This window comes from Aedes aegypti, chromosome 2, assembly GCF_002204515.2.
Source record: "Aedes aegypti strain LVP_AGWG chromosome 2, AaegL5.0 Primary Assembly, whole genome shotgun sequence".
NCBI lineage: Eukaryota > Metazoa > Arthropoda > Insecta > Diptera > Culicidae > Aedes > Aedes aegypti.
In genome coordinates this window covers 281,382,163-281,399,992 of record NC_035108.1, presented here as the reverse complement: position 1 = coordinate 281,399,992, position 17,830 = coordinate 281,382,163, and the positions used below count along the sequence as shown (strand labels likewise).

Genomic DNA, 17,830 nt, shown 5'->3' with positions numbered 1-17,830 from the left:
CAATCCTGGAGATATTGGTAGACCTTCTTTCCATAGTAGCATTGTTAAATACCGTGCTCAGTAACAACAAGCTACACACTTGGTTACCAATGGCTTTTAGGGCGAGATCATAAATTATGCGAGAATTGAATCAAAAATTTGATGCGCCTACATCTAGGAGAAGGTACAATTTCTCTAGATGCGGCAGGTTTAGCCCCCTAGCCTCTCCTTTAAATAGTAACGCAAATGCTCGGACCAATCCTTGCAAGGCTGCCGTTTACCCTCAATTTCAAATTTGTGAGCAGCATTAAATTGTTAACAACTTACACTTATTATTTATTTAGCTTCAATGTGAATATGTGTTTACAAAAAACGTGCCGAACTAATACAACAAGGAATTTTCTCGAAATAAAGCTAGACGTTAAGACGTAATTGAGTGAATATTTATCAAGATTCGAATACATCATCAATATTATTCTCGTACATTCATGTCCGAAACAGTCACACGCATCTAAAATAAAATGAAGATTTCCCTCGGGAGATCTTTTGTCTCAAGCAATACTCAGTGGTCGAAGATACAATGTTGTCCCCGAAACGACTTTTTCGCCTCGCTCGTCCATGGTAAGATTCCGGGCACCATCTATTTCTTCTTGCGATCCTGTGAACATTTGGGACAAAACCACTTACCTTTCGGCTTGGTGGTGAGACCGACGCAAGCGAAATGGAACCACTCGATGGGACACTGCAAAATTAAAGCAACAATATGAATGGTCGTTCGTTAAATCTAGTTTAACCAGCATGGTACTTACGTCTGGATTGTCGCACCCAATCATTTCACCATATGATACCTGATGGCACAAGCAATAGGTGGGTTCGTTCGGATCGACCGGCATATCCAAGACATCGCTTGGATGAGGAGTTCCATGGCCTGCGTCTTGTGCACTATCATCCAGTTCTGCGTTTTTCTGCAAAAAGTGGGGTCAGAGGTTTAAGTATGTTGCATGTTCAGAGAAATTGAAAATGATTCTATATTATAATGTTGCATGCAGGTGAGTAAGCAACTAAAAGTGATTTGAATTTTCAATGGCTTCATTTCAGCTTATACTACACAATCTATGATCAAAATGAAGATGATGGATGTTAATACCTACTAATACTTACACAAAATTCAATACATTCATCTGTTGGGGAATTTTAATGTAATATCACCTTTACCAACCAGATATGTACATGCTCATCTTGCAAGTAGAGATCTCCAACAAATGTTGATTTTTTTAGTGGATTTCATTCTTAGATTTTCCAAAAAAAATTGCTGGACGTACTCTTATCACAATACTTTCGAAGAAAATAAACCCAAAAATTGAAAAAGCTGAGACGATTTTATAACATCCCCCAGAATTAATTCCACAGAATGCACCATTCCTTAGACTGTAAATTAATGTAAGTTTTTTTTAGAAATTAAGTTGAGTTTTATTATTAGACTGGTTATGCGAAATTGAATACTGCCCTCAAATGTTGTTTTCCCTCAACATTCATTGCTAGCTTATATTTGTCAAAGTTATCAGAAATAATTCATCTAACAGTAAAACAGTCAATCTAAGAGTAACTGGTATAAAAACCATATAAAAAAATCAATATGGCAAAATTCGAAAAACTTTTTTTTTTATTTATCTGAGTTGATCTATTTAAAGGCAAATTCTCCTGTTGAAAGCATCTTATCGCATGCCATTTGACCATGTCAATAGTTCGGAACAGACCTTAAAAGTATTCGAGAATTTTCTGGAAGACAACATCAATTGCTTCAATAAATTTTGCCATTTACTTCGACAATAATTTCGTGATTTTTTTCCGCGAGCTTCAGATATTTTTTCAAGATTCATAATACAAATATCTTAGTAAATAGGTATTAAAAAAGTAATAGAAAAACTGAAATTCCCATGTCTACGCCTTGTTGAATTCCACTAGTAATTGTTGCAAAAAATATCATAAAAATAATAAATAATAACCCCGCTAGCGCATGACGGGTCACCATAGTAGCATGTCCGAAAGAACTTGAAACTATTGAGAACCAGAGGTAGGGACAAATTCCATCCAGAATGAGTCGAAACAAATAAAAATCGTGCTTGATAGTCTTCGATTTGGATTAAATTGTGCACATGTTTTTGGTATGATAGAATAAGTGTTTTGTTTTCCATATAAAAATTCATAATTTTGACTCAAAAATAACTTTCGAAAATGCAAAAAATATTATTTAAATACTAAAATAGGCAATTTTCATTAGTTATTCGCGATTCTCCATCAAAGAAAATAAGTAACTGGAAAGAAATAAGGTCTTTACTTTCGAAAATGTATTATTATTGATGGCGAATTGCCAATTTTATTATTCAAATATTTTTTTTTGCATTAAACTCGATTTGATTCGAAAATGGTTACTTCTAGAGAAATTATTCATATAATCACTATGGTTCACAATCATTTCAAGATTCTTATTGTGTCATCAGAACATATAAATTTTGACAATATTCATTTTTTTTTAAAATCGACCAAAAGCTGTTCTTAGAAACACTTTTTTATTAAAAATTTCTCCTGTCCCAAACATCTGTATAGTTTACTATCAAGATAATATGGTGAAAATTCAAAAATATTTAAAATGGGGCTTTTTTGTAATTTTAAATTTAAGTTTTATTTTTATTTTTTTTCATGAAAAAACATTAAGTATTTTTTCAGCGTATTTTTTTTTTTCTTGTAGGCCAAATAGTTCACTACAACTTCTCCAAAAAACAGTTAGATTTTTTCAAATAAGTTGCATGCAAAAATGTATAGGCCATTCTCATAAGTTATTCTCGAGTCAAAATGATCGATTTTTCTATGGAACTTGTTGTATCACACCGAAAACATGTGCAAAATATACTGCAAATCTAAGATGGTCGAGTTCTGTGACTGATCGATTTGACATGGAATTCGTCACGGGTGATAAAGGTGGATGATTATGATGACTATGACACTGCCGTTATACGCATAATTGTCCCATGTTCCAAAATATGCAATCGAGAAAAACGCGTTTAAAGATTTTAACACATTTACGTCTCGTATTGGCCAGGTGTGTGGTAAACCTAATTAAAATCTTTACAATAGTTTAAAAAATAGCGTGTTAATTAGAGTCAAGAGTTTTTATCATGGGAATAAAGTAAATTTAGCTACGAAATTCAAAGTGGGACTGTTATGCCTAGAAATACGGGGTTTTTGGTGAATTTCTACGCATAACAGTCCCACTGATATTAGTGACCAATTATGTGCTAAGCATAATGCTGTAAATGACCGTTCTTACGTATAGATTGTACCGAATGTAGAGGACGTATATCCTCAAGACTATTTTAAGGCACCTAATGACGGCTCAAGTGACATGTGCCAAACGGAGCCACGTGTGGGAAGTGAAGAAATACGATTTTATAGTTTGGGATGGAAAGCAAAGTGTTCTGTATGTGTGATAATGAGACAATGTATGAGTTAGTGAATGAAAGAGTGGATGAGTAAGTTAGAGAGTTTATAAGATGTTATAAATTTATATATCGACTCTTCCAGCTGCAGGCTTGACAGAAACTCATCTGCGAATTCAAGGATATTTTGCGGAGTAAATATTTAACTCAAAATTCACGACACAAATATTCACACGATTTGACATTTCTTTGCACTTGGTTTGCAAAATCATGATTTTTGATACATCGCAAATAAAGCTTCAGAACCATCAACATATTTGCCACTTGCATCGAAGAACCAATTACCCAGAATAACCCAGTATGTGGTCAGGTCACCCAAAACCTCTTGAACTATTCTTCTTTTGACATGACTTTGACTTCTTCTTGACTTCATCAAGTTTGATGTGTCGCAAGATAGGTCTCAGAATCGCCAATATAATAACCACCTCTTCTGGAGAACATGGTACCCAAAACAACCTGGCATGTTACCAAGTTATCCAAGAACCTTTGAATTACCCTTATTTAGCCTTGATTTGGGAATTTATGTAGTTTGATGTTGCCAGCTAGGTTTCAGAACCGAAGGTTTAGAGGCCATTTCCCCCAGGGAATCGGGAATTCGGAACAATCCGACATGTGGTCAAGTTATTCAAATACATTTGAACCACCTTTAGACATGATTTGCAAATTCATGAAAATTGATATGTCGCAAGCGAGGTTTCAGATTCGCCAATATAATATGGCCAGTTCCACCAATGAACCGGTATTCGGAACAACCCAGCATGTGGCAAAGTCATCCAAAAACATTCGAACTATTTTTATTTAGACTTGGTTTGCTAAATCATGAAGTTGATTTGTCGCAAGCCATGGACTCGAAAATAAAAACTAAAACAGGTTGTGTTCCACATGGGATGTAAAGCCAACGTAAGAAGGTGTTCAAAAACATTTTCCCAAACACCAGCTAATTCAAAACTGCGTACTGACTATTTTGTTCGAGATCAGCGCAGCGAATTGTATAGTGTGACAGTTATGCGTAGAAATACAGTAGTGGGACAGTTATGCGTAGAAATTCAACAATGGGACAAATTGACTTGGCTTGCTTTTCATTGAGTTTCCGAACAAAGTTAATTTTTGGAGTGTGTTTTCTAAAACTATACGTAAAAATAAACTGTTCAATGACAAAAAGTCAAACTGCACAAAAAGTAACATGGGACAATTATGCGTATAACGGCAGGACAGTAGTCATAATGTAAAGAACAAACGGACAATGTTGTATCGTGTCAGCACCGAGGAGGCAGCCCCTCTAGCACGATGTAGGTAGCGCATAGGTGGCCTATCGAAGACCCTTCACCAACCAAGAAAGGCAAAATTGATTGATTTTACGGCAACGAATAAAGGACAACGATTGGAAAGTCGGATCTTGAAACGTGAAAACTTTGATTGAACCCGCGCGTGTGGGGCTGCTGGCTAGTGAACTGCGGAATATCGGCGTGAACGTGGCAGGTATCCAGGAAATACGCTGGTCGAAAACCGGAGAACATGAATTCCGAGCGGTGCATCCCATCGCCAACACTTCATTCAAGTATCACATCTACTACAGCGGCGGCGACAAAGTAGAACGTTAGTTGGCTTCATAGTGATTGGGAAGCAGATGAAGCGAGTTATTCGGTGGAAACGGGAAAGTGACCGAATCTGTATGTTGAGAATGAAGGGTAAGTTCTTCAACTACAGCTAAATCAGCATATATACGCCAACGAACGATAAGGCTGATGATATAAAGGATCAGTTCTATGAGAGCCTAGATAAGGCATACAGAGAACTGATTCTAGTCAGAACTAAAAGAACGCTGCGCTCCAATATCCAACGCTTGTCGACTGATGGGGTAGCTGCACGGTACTACCAGTGGCTAGACTAGCAGTTGGGAAGAATCAACGTTTCTGGAGATGTCGTCAGCCTGTGGGACCCTATCTACGAAGCTGACAACAATGGCGCGGGAAGTGATTAGCAGTAGGGGGAAGTGGGGCAGTTTGGCCAGCTTAAGGAAAAGTCGATAAAAGTACTGAAAATATTACGAGTTTTTCGAATGTTTGCATGATTTCCAACAATTTTTAGATGAATAAACTAGATCCGCATGATTTATAAACACTCCGTGCAAGAAGATATATTTTTTTAAGAACATTCTAACAGTCAAACATCATCATTCTGAAATGATGAAATTTAAAAGAACCATTCGGGGCAATATGGGTAGTTTTTTCGAACATAATTTATTTATTTTTCTTTGAGTTTCGAGTACTGACTTATAACATGCCTATTGCTTCATTTCCTCATTAGCTTTGGGGTTGCATATTATTTCAGATGAATTTTCAATAATTTATGTAGTTTTCAAGGGGTGCTCATTCCACCCCATTGGCCAAACCGCCCCGACTACCCCTAGTCAACGACGAAGACGAAACGTCTGGTTCGATGAAGAGTGCCAGAGAGTGACCGACATGAAGAATGTCGCCAGAAGCCGTATACTTGTGGCCGGTTCCCGACAGAACAGAGAGTGGTATAGCCGAAGAAGATCGAATCTACCACAGAAAGAAAATGCAGCACGATAAAAGTATGGTATCTGAAGCTCAGCATAGCATGGACCGGAGCGATACGCGGTAATTTTATGCAACGGTCAATGGTGCGTGGCACAATAAATATTCTCAAATGTTTCCGGTTTACAAGAGAGGAAATAAACGCGATATCAACAATTACAGTGGCATCACCTCCCTTAGTGAAGTGAGCAGCTTAACCAATTGATCCAACAAGTACTTCTGAAAATATGGATAGATTAAGAAATGCCCACCGGCTGGTTGGATGACCTCATACGCTTAAAGACCGCTCGAGGAGTCCTTCATCGGCGAATACCAAGCTGGTTTTCGTGAGAGCCGCTCGATAACGGACCAGATGTTTACCTTGCGGATGATCCGAGATAAATTCCAAAAGTATAAATTGCAGACTCACCATCTGTTTATTGATTTCAACGAGGCATACGATTCAGTGGAAAGAAATGAGCTGTGACAGAAAAAGTTTGAACATGGTTTTCCAGCGAAACTAATTAGACTGATACGTGCTACGCTGGATGGTTCGAAATGAAGTGTTCGGATTGCAGACGAGGCGTCAACCTTGTTTGTATGCAGTTGTTAAATAATGTGTTTACCTTAGAACACGTATGATGGGTCTACCACAAAAGGCCGAATCACAAAAGGTCGAATCACATAAGGCCGAATCACAGAAGGTCGAAATTTTAAAATAAATGTTAGTGAAAGCCATAAACATTCAGTACATTTTTCTATAATGTTATGGACATTTTTACAGTTGGGTAAGCGGGACAAGATGCACAATTAACATTACTAGCTGAATAAGAGTGATAGTTAGTGTTTTTTGGGTGTGCTAGCTGGTCTATTCTTAGCTGACACACCCAAAAAAAATCTACAATTAAAGCTTAAGTAGTCGCGCTGTTGTATTTTGTACAACATAAGTGTTAAAACCTCGCGAAAACTGGAAGGGTGCCTGTTCGATTTTGGCAACATGCCAACAATTTTCATGTTCATGTTGAACCGTTCTAAAATTTAATGGTTGTTTTTATGAAAACTTTTATCACCGTAGTAATGACCACGAATTAAATTTACCTATTTTGAATATGATAAGCTTTAAGAAGGCCCACAGAAACATTGAGATTGACAGGATTTGTGACTGACCATGATCCATTTTTGTGTACATGGATTTCCGTATTGCCAAATTTATACCGAGTCAAAACCGAACGGGCACTGCACGATGAAAAGTATTCTTAGTGAACTTAGTATTCATTAAACACTTAAACACATGTTATACCATATCTCAGCAATCATTCTCCAGGTTATTGCGTAAAAGACTATGTTGGTATTATATCGGGCAAACGCTTGCTGTCTGAACTCGCTGTCGCTCGTCGGACCTAAAAATGCAAAAACATCCTCTGTTTGCATTATACTGGGCAAACGCCTGGTTTTGCTATTTGCATGACATCGAATGTACATGCAATATTGTGTACATGTGCTGTACACAATAGAGTGGTTCAAAAAATCGTTTTTGCTTCACACCGCTCATTCGATTCTAGATCAAATTCTGAGTGTCCTCTCAAAATTTGAGCTCATTTGGATAAAAATTGAGACTGCACAAGCCCTTTATAGTTTATATGGGCATTACTATCAAAAAAGCAACCAATTCATTCAATCGGTCATAGTGTTTGTCCATGTGCTCTTAGGGATAAGAGCTACGTTGATACTGTGAGATACATTCATCAGCTACCTTCGGACGAAAACGGGGAACTACGAGAATGGTGTGTGGCACAGACGCATGAATCACGAATTGTATCAAATGTATAAAAAGGTGAATATTATAAGGCCTGTGCAATAGGGCAGAATTCAGTGGGCTGGTCATTTAGTGCGAATGACGGAAGAAAGAATTGCGAAAATAATATTCAGCAGGGAACCAGGTAGAGGTCGGCGACTTCGTGGAAGACCACGAATGCGCTAGCTGTAGGCAGTGGAAGAGGACCTGGAGAGCCTAAACGTTGGGGGCAACTGTAGAAGTATCGCCCAGGACCGCCAAAGATGGAGATCTACAGTACGCCAGGAAATTGTGTGACGATGCGTTGTAGCCATCAAGATATCAATGTCGGTTATACCAGAAATACCCCAAACATAACAGCTGGAATTTAGTCGATTTGCAAGAAAATTCTTAATGAATTAAACCAAGAAATTTTGTAGAGTTGATATTGACCTGGGAGCCCTGTTTAACTTCTTCAGAAATTCAGGAAGAATTAGATTTACGCCTTTTAGGTTCGAAAAATATATTTATACATGTATCCAGAAAAAAAAATCTCTAGAAAATCCGATGAAGATTTAAAATATCTTCAAAATATGTTTGCACATCTTGTATCTCCATTGATAATCTTCTTCTTTCTGGCGTTACGTCCCCACTGGGACAGAGCCTGCTTCTCAGCATAGTGTTCTTATGAGCACTTCCACAGTTATTAACTGAGAGCTTACTATGCCAATGACCATTTTTGCATGTGTATATCGTGTGGCAGGTACGAAGATACTCTATGCCCTGGGAAGTCGAGAAAATTTCCAACCCGAAAGGATCCTCGACCGGTGGGATTCGAACCTACGACCCTCAGCTTGGTCTTGCTGAAAAGCTGCGCGTTTCCATTGATAATAAGTCCTGTGAACAATTCTGGAAGAAGTACATACCGTGAAGGCCCCATACTCTGCGCACTTAAGGCTTTCCAAATTTCAAACAGCTGTAATTAATTGAAAACAAAACACAATACTCTGAAATTTTTGGAGGAAATACTTATTGATCTTATGTATAAGGAAAAAATATAAAAGCTTCACTAATTAATGATTTTTATTTCCATTTTTTAATTTTTCTCAAGGGTGTCCGTGTTCATAACTCTGCGCACTCATTTTTGCAATGCTCCTTATTCTGCGCATTTAGGTTCCTAACTCTGCGCACTCGATAAATTCTTTATAACAGTTAAAGTATTTCACTAAAAGCATTACTAGCAGTTAAACTCTGAATTAATCTTCATTTTCTTGCTTTATACGGCTTTACGTCCCTAGTGGAGCGTGAAATGTCTCTAACATAGAAGTTTACTAAGTGAAGTGAATTTTATCTATAATGCAATCCATGATAATTACTGTTACTGAATGCCATTAAGTGCAACTCTCAAAATAATCGAAATCATCATATGATTTCCAAAACATGTAATTAACTTAGTTTTCTAAAATCTAAACCAACATACAAAAAGGGTACAAACTACGTCTTTTCTGCGTTAACCCTTGGCGTGTAAAGGAAAATTAGCTTGGACTGTTTATGTATTTTCACTAGAAAATATGAATAACAAATTTTCTTTGGTTCGGTTCGGGTCCGGGTTTGGTATTAAATAATTGTCTCGGATTCCCGTCGGATCCGGGTTTGAAGAAAATAAATAAGAACCTGGTTCTGGTTTGTTATATGTGAAACCCGAACATTTCTACTAAATACGAAGAATAGTTTAAGCGAAAGGGTATATCCATTCTTAATGTATTGTTCATAACTCAATCGAGAAGTATCGCCACTCTGTATAAGCGTGACGTAATTAATGAACGATTTCTATTGCAGATCAATAACAGTACTTTATTGGCGTTTCTATATAGCAAGTACGATTAAACCTCGATGTTCCATTACTCGATATTGACTCATGAAACTATACAAAAAATCTAAATTATTTTATTGTATGGTTAGGGAGCATTAAAAAATTACGTCCATCGTTGAGGGGAGGAGGAGTCTACGAAAATGTGACAATGCATGCATTAGATACTGTAAAAGTCGCGAAAGGGATTGAGGGCACAGAGTGTAGAAATCCTTAAAACATGATGGACGTCATTTTTTAATCTTCCCTTACTATGATGGTCCCCTCAAACAATTTTCCAAAGCATTTCTATTCCATATCACGATGGTAGCGACAAGTCGATGGTTCCCTTAAATATCGACCTCTGGAGGGTTGATTGTACGTTGAAAATAACGTTTTATAACTGCTGCGCATAGTAAGGAACATAGTTGAAAAATGGTTCCTTACTATGCGCACTTAAGAAGAATAAGAAAATGAAGAAAAAAAAGTTGCACTTTACCAGTGATGATTGCTCGATAAATAAGCTAGTGCCTACGTACTAAAAATCTGAAATATATTCTTTTTGATTTGCTTCAAATGACTTAAGTGATGAGGTACTCCCTTAGCATTTTTGCTAACGGGCAGTAAATTTGGACGTTTTTCAATATTGTTAAAGCTATTTTATTTTTTATTAAAGTAATAAACGTAAATTTGTCAAGAAAATTCTTCGCGTACTTTTTTATTACTATTGTAGCAATATATATAAAAAAAATTGGAAACAAAAATTTAAGTATTTTACCAGATTTTGGTGAATTTTGGTAAAAGTGCGCAGAGTTAGGAGCTGCGCAAAGTTAGGGGCCTTCACGGTACATAGATTAATCCATGAAGACATACTTATAGAATGATTCCTGAGAGAAATTCTCGAAGAAATTCTCAAAGAAATCTCTTGACGAACTCCCGAAAATAACTAGCAAGTGTACCATTAGTGGTGCACCTAAGGGAAAACTGCTAAAACACGGTGTTTAGATCATGAAATATATGATTTTAACGTATCATTCGATAGATCTCAAATCCTTCTATCATTCAAATGTATAAAAATCACGATTCATTTGAAATTTCCCTGCAAAAAGCCTTGCACCAATAATAGGAACACTGTTCCTTTAGTGGAGGTATATTTTAAGGATGGTTCCTTTAGTGGCGCAAACCATTGATTTCTTATGGGACCCTCCACTATGGGTACTGATGCACCACTATAGGTGCAAAGGAGCAAAAAAATTAAGCAAAATAATTGTTTTAAATAGTTTTACGGTTAAATTTCATGAATATTATTCGATTACTTGTATCATTTTCGCATCGTACATAATACAAAAATATCACATAATCATTTATTAGCGCGAAACATGCCAAAACACACTACCTCCACTATTGGAGCTACCTCCACTAAGGGAGCGTTTGCCCTATAGAGTAGTTCTTGAATAAACTGCTAGATTAATTTACAATTTATAAGGTGAATAAAATTTCTGATGGACTCCCAGGACTGGATTTTCTAGGAATACCGTTAAGTGCTCTAAGTCAGCGCATTTCATACAAAATTATTTATCTATGAAAATACAGATTATTATTGCAGCAACTTTTTATGCCATTTGATGCTCCTTTCATTTAGAATAAGATTGAATCTATCTATATAAATAAAAATTGATTGGTGTTTGTATGTCACGAAATAACTTGAGAACAGGACATCCGATTTGAAAAATTCTTTCACTGTTGTCTTCTTGAAGGACTCCGACGTGTTCGTATGACGAAAAAGTTTGGGGAAGTTATCGGAAAATTTGGTAAAACGGGGGAGTACTAATATGTCATTTTCTATAGGAGATACCATGACATTTTCCAACAGTCTACTTGATGACTTGATGGCAAGACGAAGTTTGCCGGGACCACTAGTCACAAATAAAAGCAAATAAGACACTTTTTCGCGTCGTAAAAAAAATAATCAGTGGAGGCCCGTCTAAGTACCGGGTACCCCCGTTGGTTTGAACACATTTAATCTGAACACTTTTTAATCTGTACCCCGCTAATTTGCACATCGTTCAGATTAAAAATGGTTCAAACGTCATTTAGCTCATGGAACGAAGTAAAGTGAAAAGGAACGCTGTGGAACGGAACGCAGAATCAAAACAAAACAGTGAAAGAGGTAACCAGAAACACGTTTCTAGGGTGACTAGATGTTCAAATTAAAAATGAACCCCGATGGTTTGCATGAGGTACTGTTCAAATTAGCGGGGGTGCACGGTAGACGCCATTTTTCTAATTACCTTAGCGTCCGTGCTAAGACTGCAGGACAAAAACAAAAGCGATTTCTATATTGGAAATGTTTTATTTTTTTATGCAATGTTCCATGGAAGTACTTGCTACAGATCTGTTTCATAGTGCTTCTATGAAATCTTAACAAATATTGGCATAATTATTGAGTTTTATCCAAAAAAGCATTGCGCTGAATTAGGTCACGGCTTTTTTCTATAATGCCCTAATTCCGCGCACTGTTTTTCGTTGAGCAACAAACAAGTTAAACATGCTATATTCGTTTTCACATCTGACTATTTTTCTGAAAAGTATCTTCATGCATAAATAAGTACGTTTCACGTACAAAGTGAAATATCTGGAAAGCCCACTTACAGGGAAATTAGAAGCGGCTGTCCAGAAACCACGTGGCAACATTTTTCGAGAGAAGACGTTTCGCGTTCAATATTAAGGATGTTGGTAACAATGTTGCATATAATAGATGTGTTTATACGTTTTATCATTCAATAATACATGAGAAATGGCTTTGCAAGATTGAGGCTAAAATTACGTTACGTGTAAATCTAAGATTTTTTTTGGTGTGCATATAACATTGCCAATGGTGTTTCATTGTAAATCTTATTTATATTATACAATCCTTATAATGTTTTTGAGAAAACAACAAATAAGGGTCTTCTATAAATAACGACGCACTCTCGGGAGTGATTCACGGAAACGTGATAATGCGAATAAAATTTCTTGTATTGTATGAACAGTGTAGAATACAAATATAGGGGTAGTCGGGGTGATTTCACAGATGAGATAGAATGAGCACCCCTTGAAATTCTTGATAAATTCTTGAAATTCCATCTGAAATATCAACCCATGTTATAAATCAGTGCTTTGATCTCAATGAAAAAGGAATAAATTTTGTTCGAAAAAACTTCCCATATTGCCCCGGATGGTTCTTACAAATTTAATTATTCTAGAATGTTGATGTTTGACTGTTCCAATGTTCTTTACAATTTAATATTTTTGTACAGATTGTTTCTAAATACTAATAACTTTCCTGTTTAGTGAACAAAATAATTAAATTTTTAGGTTCTATGAGATAATTTCTCAACCTAAAATAACCCCATTGATAGAAAATCGACACGAAAAGTGACAAATTTTGAAAAATTATTTGTTAAAGTTCACGATCCGCACGTAGTGTATTAATCTAAAAGTTGTTAAAAATCATAAAAAAATCCGAAAAATCCAATTTATTTTCAGCGCTTCTATCGGCTTTTCCTTATGGTGATCAAGCTGCCCTTCTTTCCCCTATACAAAATTCTCACGTACCAATGATATTGAAAGGACCATAACAAGTGTTTATCTTTATTCCATTTGATAGGGCCCAGATAGCCGTAGCGGTAAACGCGCAGCTATTCAGCAAGACCAAGCTGAGGGTCGTGGGTTCGAATCCCATCGATCGAGGATCTTTTCGGGTTGGAAATTTTCTCGACTTCCCAGGGCATAAAGTATCATCGTACCTGCCACACGATATACGCTAAGCTGAGAAGCAGGCTCTGTCCCAGTGGGGACGTAACGCCAGAAAGAAGAAGAAGAAGAAGCCAAAAAAATATGAAAAAACTAAACGTAGACTGAAGTTTTACGGTTCATACAAAACTTTACTTTTTTCATACAAAAAGCGTTACAGAGGGGATAGGGGGTTAAAAATGTTCAATTTCAGCGTTACGTAATAAATGGATGCTGCCTTACATGAAAATTAATATTAATTTGATTGTTTTGCCAGTGCGCGGAATTAGGCATTCTTCTGCGCGGAATATGGAAAAGCGTTTCCAAAAAGCGCGGAATTAGGCATTTTCGACAAGAGAACTTTTTCAATAAATTCACAATTGTGAATTATGAATACAGTCTAATTTATATTTTTCCCATAATCTACAACATATTTGCTAGCGATCCACTCATAAAGCTTCTTTGTTGATGCAATACTCATTTTTAATTAACTATTTGAATCGTTTTATTCCTTAAGAGAATATTCGATTATGAAAATTATTCAAAATACAATCTATTACAAAAGTCTTGTAGACTTGTTGTTGGTGGAGTTTATAAAAAGTCTAAGAAGAAAATTCCAGGGAAAACTCTGGAAAATAGCTAGAAAAATACAATGATATTTTTAATGCTCCAGGTAGAAGCAATGCAGGTATGGAGGTATTATCTGTGAGAGAATTTAAACATAATTTGCTGAAGACAATTTTGAATGTATATAATGGAGATATCTAACAAAATCATAATTAGTAGAATCTGTAAAAACGTATAAAAAAGTTTTTAACAAAATAAATTAAAATCAAATCTCTTTCAGAGATGAACCAGCCTCTGACTGAAAATCTCTCTAATAAGGAAAAAAATCTCTTTTAAGATTTTCAAAATAAAATCCTATAAGATCCCAAACAGAAAAGTTTGAAAAAACATTAGCAGGATTTAGAAATCTTCATGAGAATTCCCTGAAGAGTTATAAGATGAAGCTCCTGAAGATAACTTTGAAAGTAACACTGAAAATTCCTAGACCTAATTCTTAGAGAAATTAAAAAAATACATATGTAAAAGATTTCTGAAAAAAAGTATGGGAGACTTTATGGATGAATTATTGGAAGTTGTGAATGAACTTAAATGAATTTCTGGAGATACCGTTAGAGGAATTCTCCGAAGGCATTTCTTCGAAGAGTCCAAGAACATTCTACTCATTAACATAATAACATCCATTAACACGCCAAAGCGAATTTAAGACAAAATAATCATAGATCCAAGAAAATCCTGAAAAAGTTCAGACTAAAAGTCCACGGAAACTAAGAGATTCGTGAAAATCATGATAATTGCGTCGGATATTACACCAAAAACCCCATTCGCCCTTCAGACACATAGCTACGCCAATGGTCGCCCTATTGTAAGTTTTCTTAGGAATGAAATTCTGGGGAACGATTTTATGGGGAAGTGTTATAGAATCGCTGATAAATTTGCTTGCCAGACAATTTTCCGAAAAAAAACATCAGCAACTACATTCTGAACAACTAGTTTACATATTAAAATTGAAAATAGATAAAAGTGCGAAATGAAAGGATGAAACAATGATCCTACCTTATTGCCCTTGCGGCCCTTTTCTTCTTGATTTACCTTCTGCTTCTTGGTGTTTTTGCCTTTACCGTTTGTGCTGGTATTTCCGGCGGCACTTCCACTAGCCCCAGCACCACTTGCCCCGGTGGCCCGCCCCTCGTCTTCCGACGAATGGGCCCGCTTCTTCTTGGCGGAACTCTTCGCATCCTTGACCTTCTTGCGGCCGCCCTTCTTTGTGACGGTTTCCTCCGATTTCTCCCGAGCGTTCAGCGTCTTGTCCTGGATCTCTCCCTCGAAACGCGCCAAATCCGAATCCAGTCGACGGATGTGTTTGTCCACCAGTTCATACGTCTGGATGGCTAGCTGCACCTTATCGTCCCCGAATTCCTTGGCCTTGTTGAACAGTTCCTGAATTGCCCGAAGCTTCTCTTTTTTCACATCGTCCGGAAAGTTTTCCTTCGAGTTGACCAGCTGCTTCATGAACTCGTTTGCCTTCTCGTCGATGGATTTCATCAGAACCTGAGCACGGGAATCCAAATCTCGCATCAGCGTGAAATTACGCTTCAGCTCGTTCGGCAGATGTTCCAATCCTGATGCAAAACATCAATGTCAGATTATGTCCATTACTCGAAATTTTCATCGTTTTTCTACCACTTACCATCAAGATAGTGTTCAAGATATAAAGCGGAAGTCATCTCGGAAGTGTGATGTTGAAAAAACACTGTTTTTTGGGCTTAAAAATGTGAAACTGGGTAAATTCCGCCTACAAGCTCAAGCAGCCATTACGATTAGTGATATTGTTTTTGTTTGTGCGTTTGTGTCGTTGTGCACATGGGTGAGGAAGCGAGGAGGCGGGGCGTTTCATCTTGCGCGTGACAGTTGCCAGAAAAAGAGAACTTAAGAGAATATTCAGGGCTGTATGTTTTTTAATACTATGCAGAATAGGCCTTTTGATTTAGTTTTATAGTTCACTTTAATAAATATTGTGCTTTGCTTTGATAAATGGATTATTGGGAAAGTTGTGTATCGCACTTCGAAGGTCACCAAGCAGTGGTTCCAATATGTTTCTAAGCAAATGGAAAATTCTTCAAATGTACATTTACGCGACAAATTACACTGGTTTTGCTATACAAATGCAGATTTGCACTTGACTGCATCATTGTCACAATTAATTATAATCGAACAAACCTATTTCAAATGGCTGACATACTTTTACAAATGTTTTACAAGCAAGTTTTCGTGAAACAAATGAAACAAACAAACTAGCAACCCTGCTGAGATCACATGCTTTTGATAAAACGTAAACAATTTTCGTTGGCGCGAAACCGATTCACTGCCTTTTCTTGCCCGCCAACGGCGAAAACAAAGGGTTTGACGTTTCCGCACTTATGAACCCGCCCGCACTTCTGAAGTGCGGGGTCCAATAAGGTGGGAACTGCGCAATATTGTTACCAAACTTCACATTTAAATTATTTCACCGATCTCAGTAAAACTTTTCACCGAAAACCCAACAATTCGGCAATTTCCAAAGCCGAATGTCGGTACCTTTTTACCGAGATTTCGGCAATCCGAATTTTTTGCCGAGATCTCGGCGAACGTCACCGAGATTCGGTAAACGTTTATTAATATTTACAATCATTTCATTAAATCTTAAAATTACTTACATTCTAGGGTACAATTCTCGAGTCTGCAAAGCCACCTTCCAACTGACTTCTTTCCTCTTTTCAAACAATTAAGTTATCTACCCTCTCAAGTCAGTGTTGCCAGTTTCACAGCACCAATAATTCTCCACAACATTTACCGATATCTCGGTAAAAGTTTTACTGAGAATCGTCAAATTATTACCGAGATATTGTGCATTCAGATTAACTTTAGACCGAAGTTCATAAGGGAAATGAAATATCACCAACAAAAGTTCGCCGAAGTTCGGCGTCGGCATTCTACCGAAGTGCTACGCCGCCAAAGGCATTCCTTATGCGTCGGCGAAGCACTAAATTAGAATGCCGACGCCGAACTTCACCGAAGTTTTGACTGCCGAACTTCTAATTGTCACTCGAATTGTCAATATCAGCTGTTGGGTTCTCGGCGAAACCATTCAAGTGTGTTGTTAACAACCCATACATTAGTCTCATATACCATACAGTGAACTGTTCAAAACATTATATTGTACTGTAATTGTTTTGTCATTTTACAATATACTGTATTGTATTTCCGATATATTGTATGGTAGTGTTACAATACGTTATATTGTTTTTGTATTGTATTTTTTATCCAGGTAGTACCTCCAATAGGCAAATATAATGCGCCACCATCATAGAGGTCGCTGAGGAAGAATGAGAGAAATGTCACTGAAAATGTTGGTTTACGTCCAATATTCAATTTTGCAAACCAAAAATTAGGTCATAATCAATTAATTATTGAACTATTTTCCATTGGCATAATCATTTCGACCCTTTATTCTTGCGATACGCGTGATTTCACAACAAATTCAACCACTAACAAAGGATCCGAAAGTTTATAACCTATGTTACCAAACACCAATTTTCCTAGGGTTTAACCACATTACGTCCCTAAATGTTACAACTAGATTTCTCGAAAATCAAAATTTTGAGATGTGAAACTTTGGGTTCATTCACAAATTTCATAACGCCAAAAATGGAGATTTTTTATACCCACCCACCCCCTCGTAACGCTTTTTGTATGAATATTCTACAAATTTTGTATGAGCTGTAACATCACGGAGACACCCACCCACCCCCTTCAGCGTTATGAAATTTGTGAATGGGCCCTTTGAAAATATGACCGTTTTACAAGGTGCTGG

The 17,830-nt window shown here is 36.9% G+C and overlaps 1 protein-coding gene across 2 annotated transcripts; it reads right to left on the bottom strand.

Moving 5' to 3' along the window:
• Positions 1–405: 405 nt before the first annotated feature.
• On the bottom strand, positions 406–15,832 carry LOC5565771 (inhibitor of growth protein 4). Of its 2 annotated transcripts, none has more exons than XM_001650073.2 (4): positions 15,668–15,832; positions 15,034–15,599; positions 789–944; positions 406–721 (listed from the first exon to the last, which is right to left on the bottom strand). In XM_001650073.2, the coding sequence occupies exons 1-4, from the start codon at positions 15,702–15,704 to the stop codon at positions 620–622; spliced, it is 861 nt and encodes a 286-aa protein (XP_001650123.1). In that variant the 5' UTR covers positions 15,705–15,832; the 3' UTR covers positions 406–619. The 2 variants fall into 2 exon arrangements, with proteins under 2 accessions (XP_001650123.1, XP_001650124.1); XM_001650074.2 differs by having other exon boundaries at positions 15,070–15,599; positions 15,668–15,831.
• Positions 15,833–17,830: the final 1,998 nt, after the last annotated feature.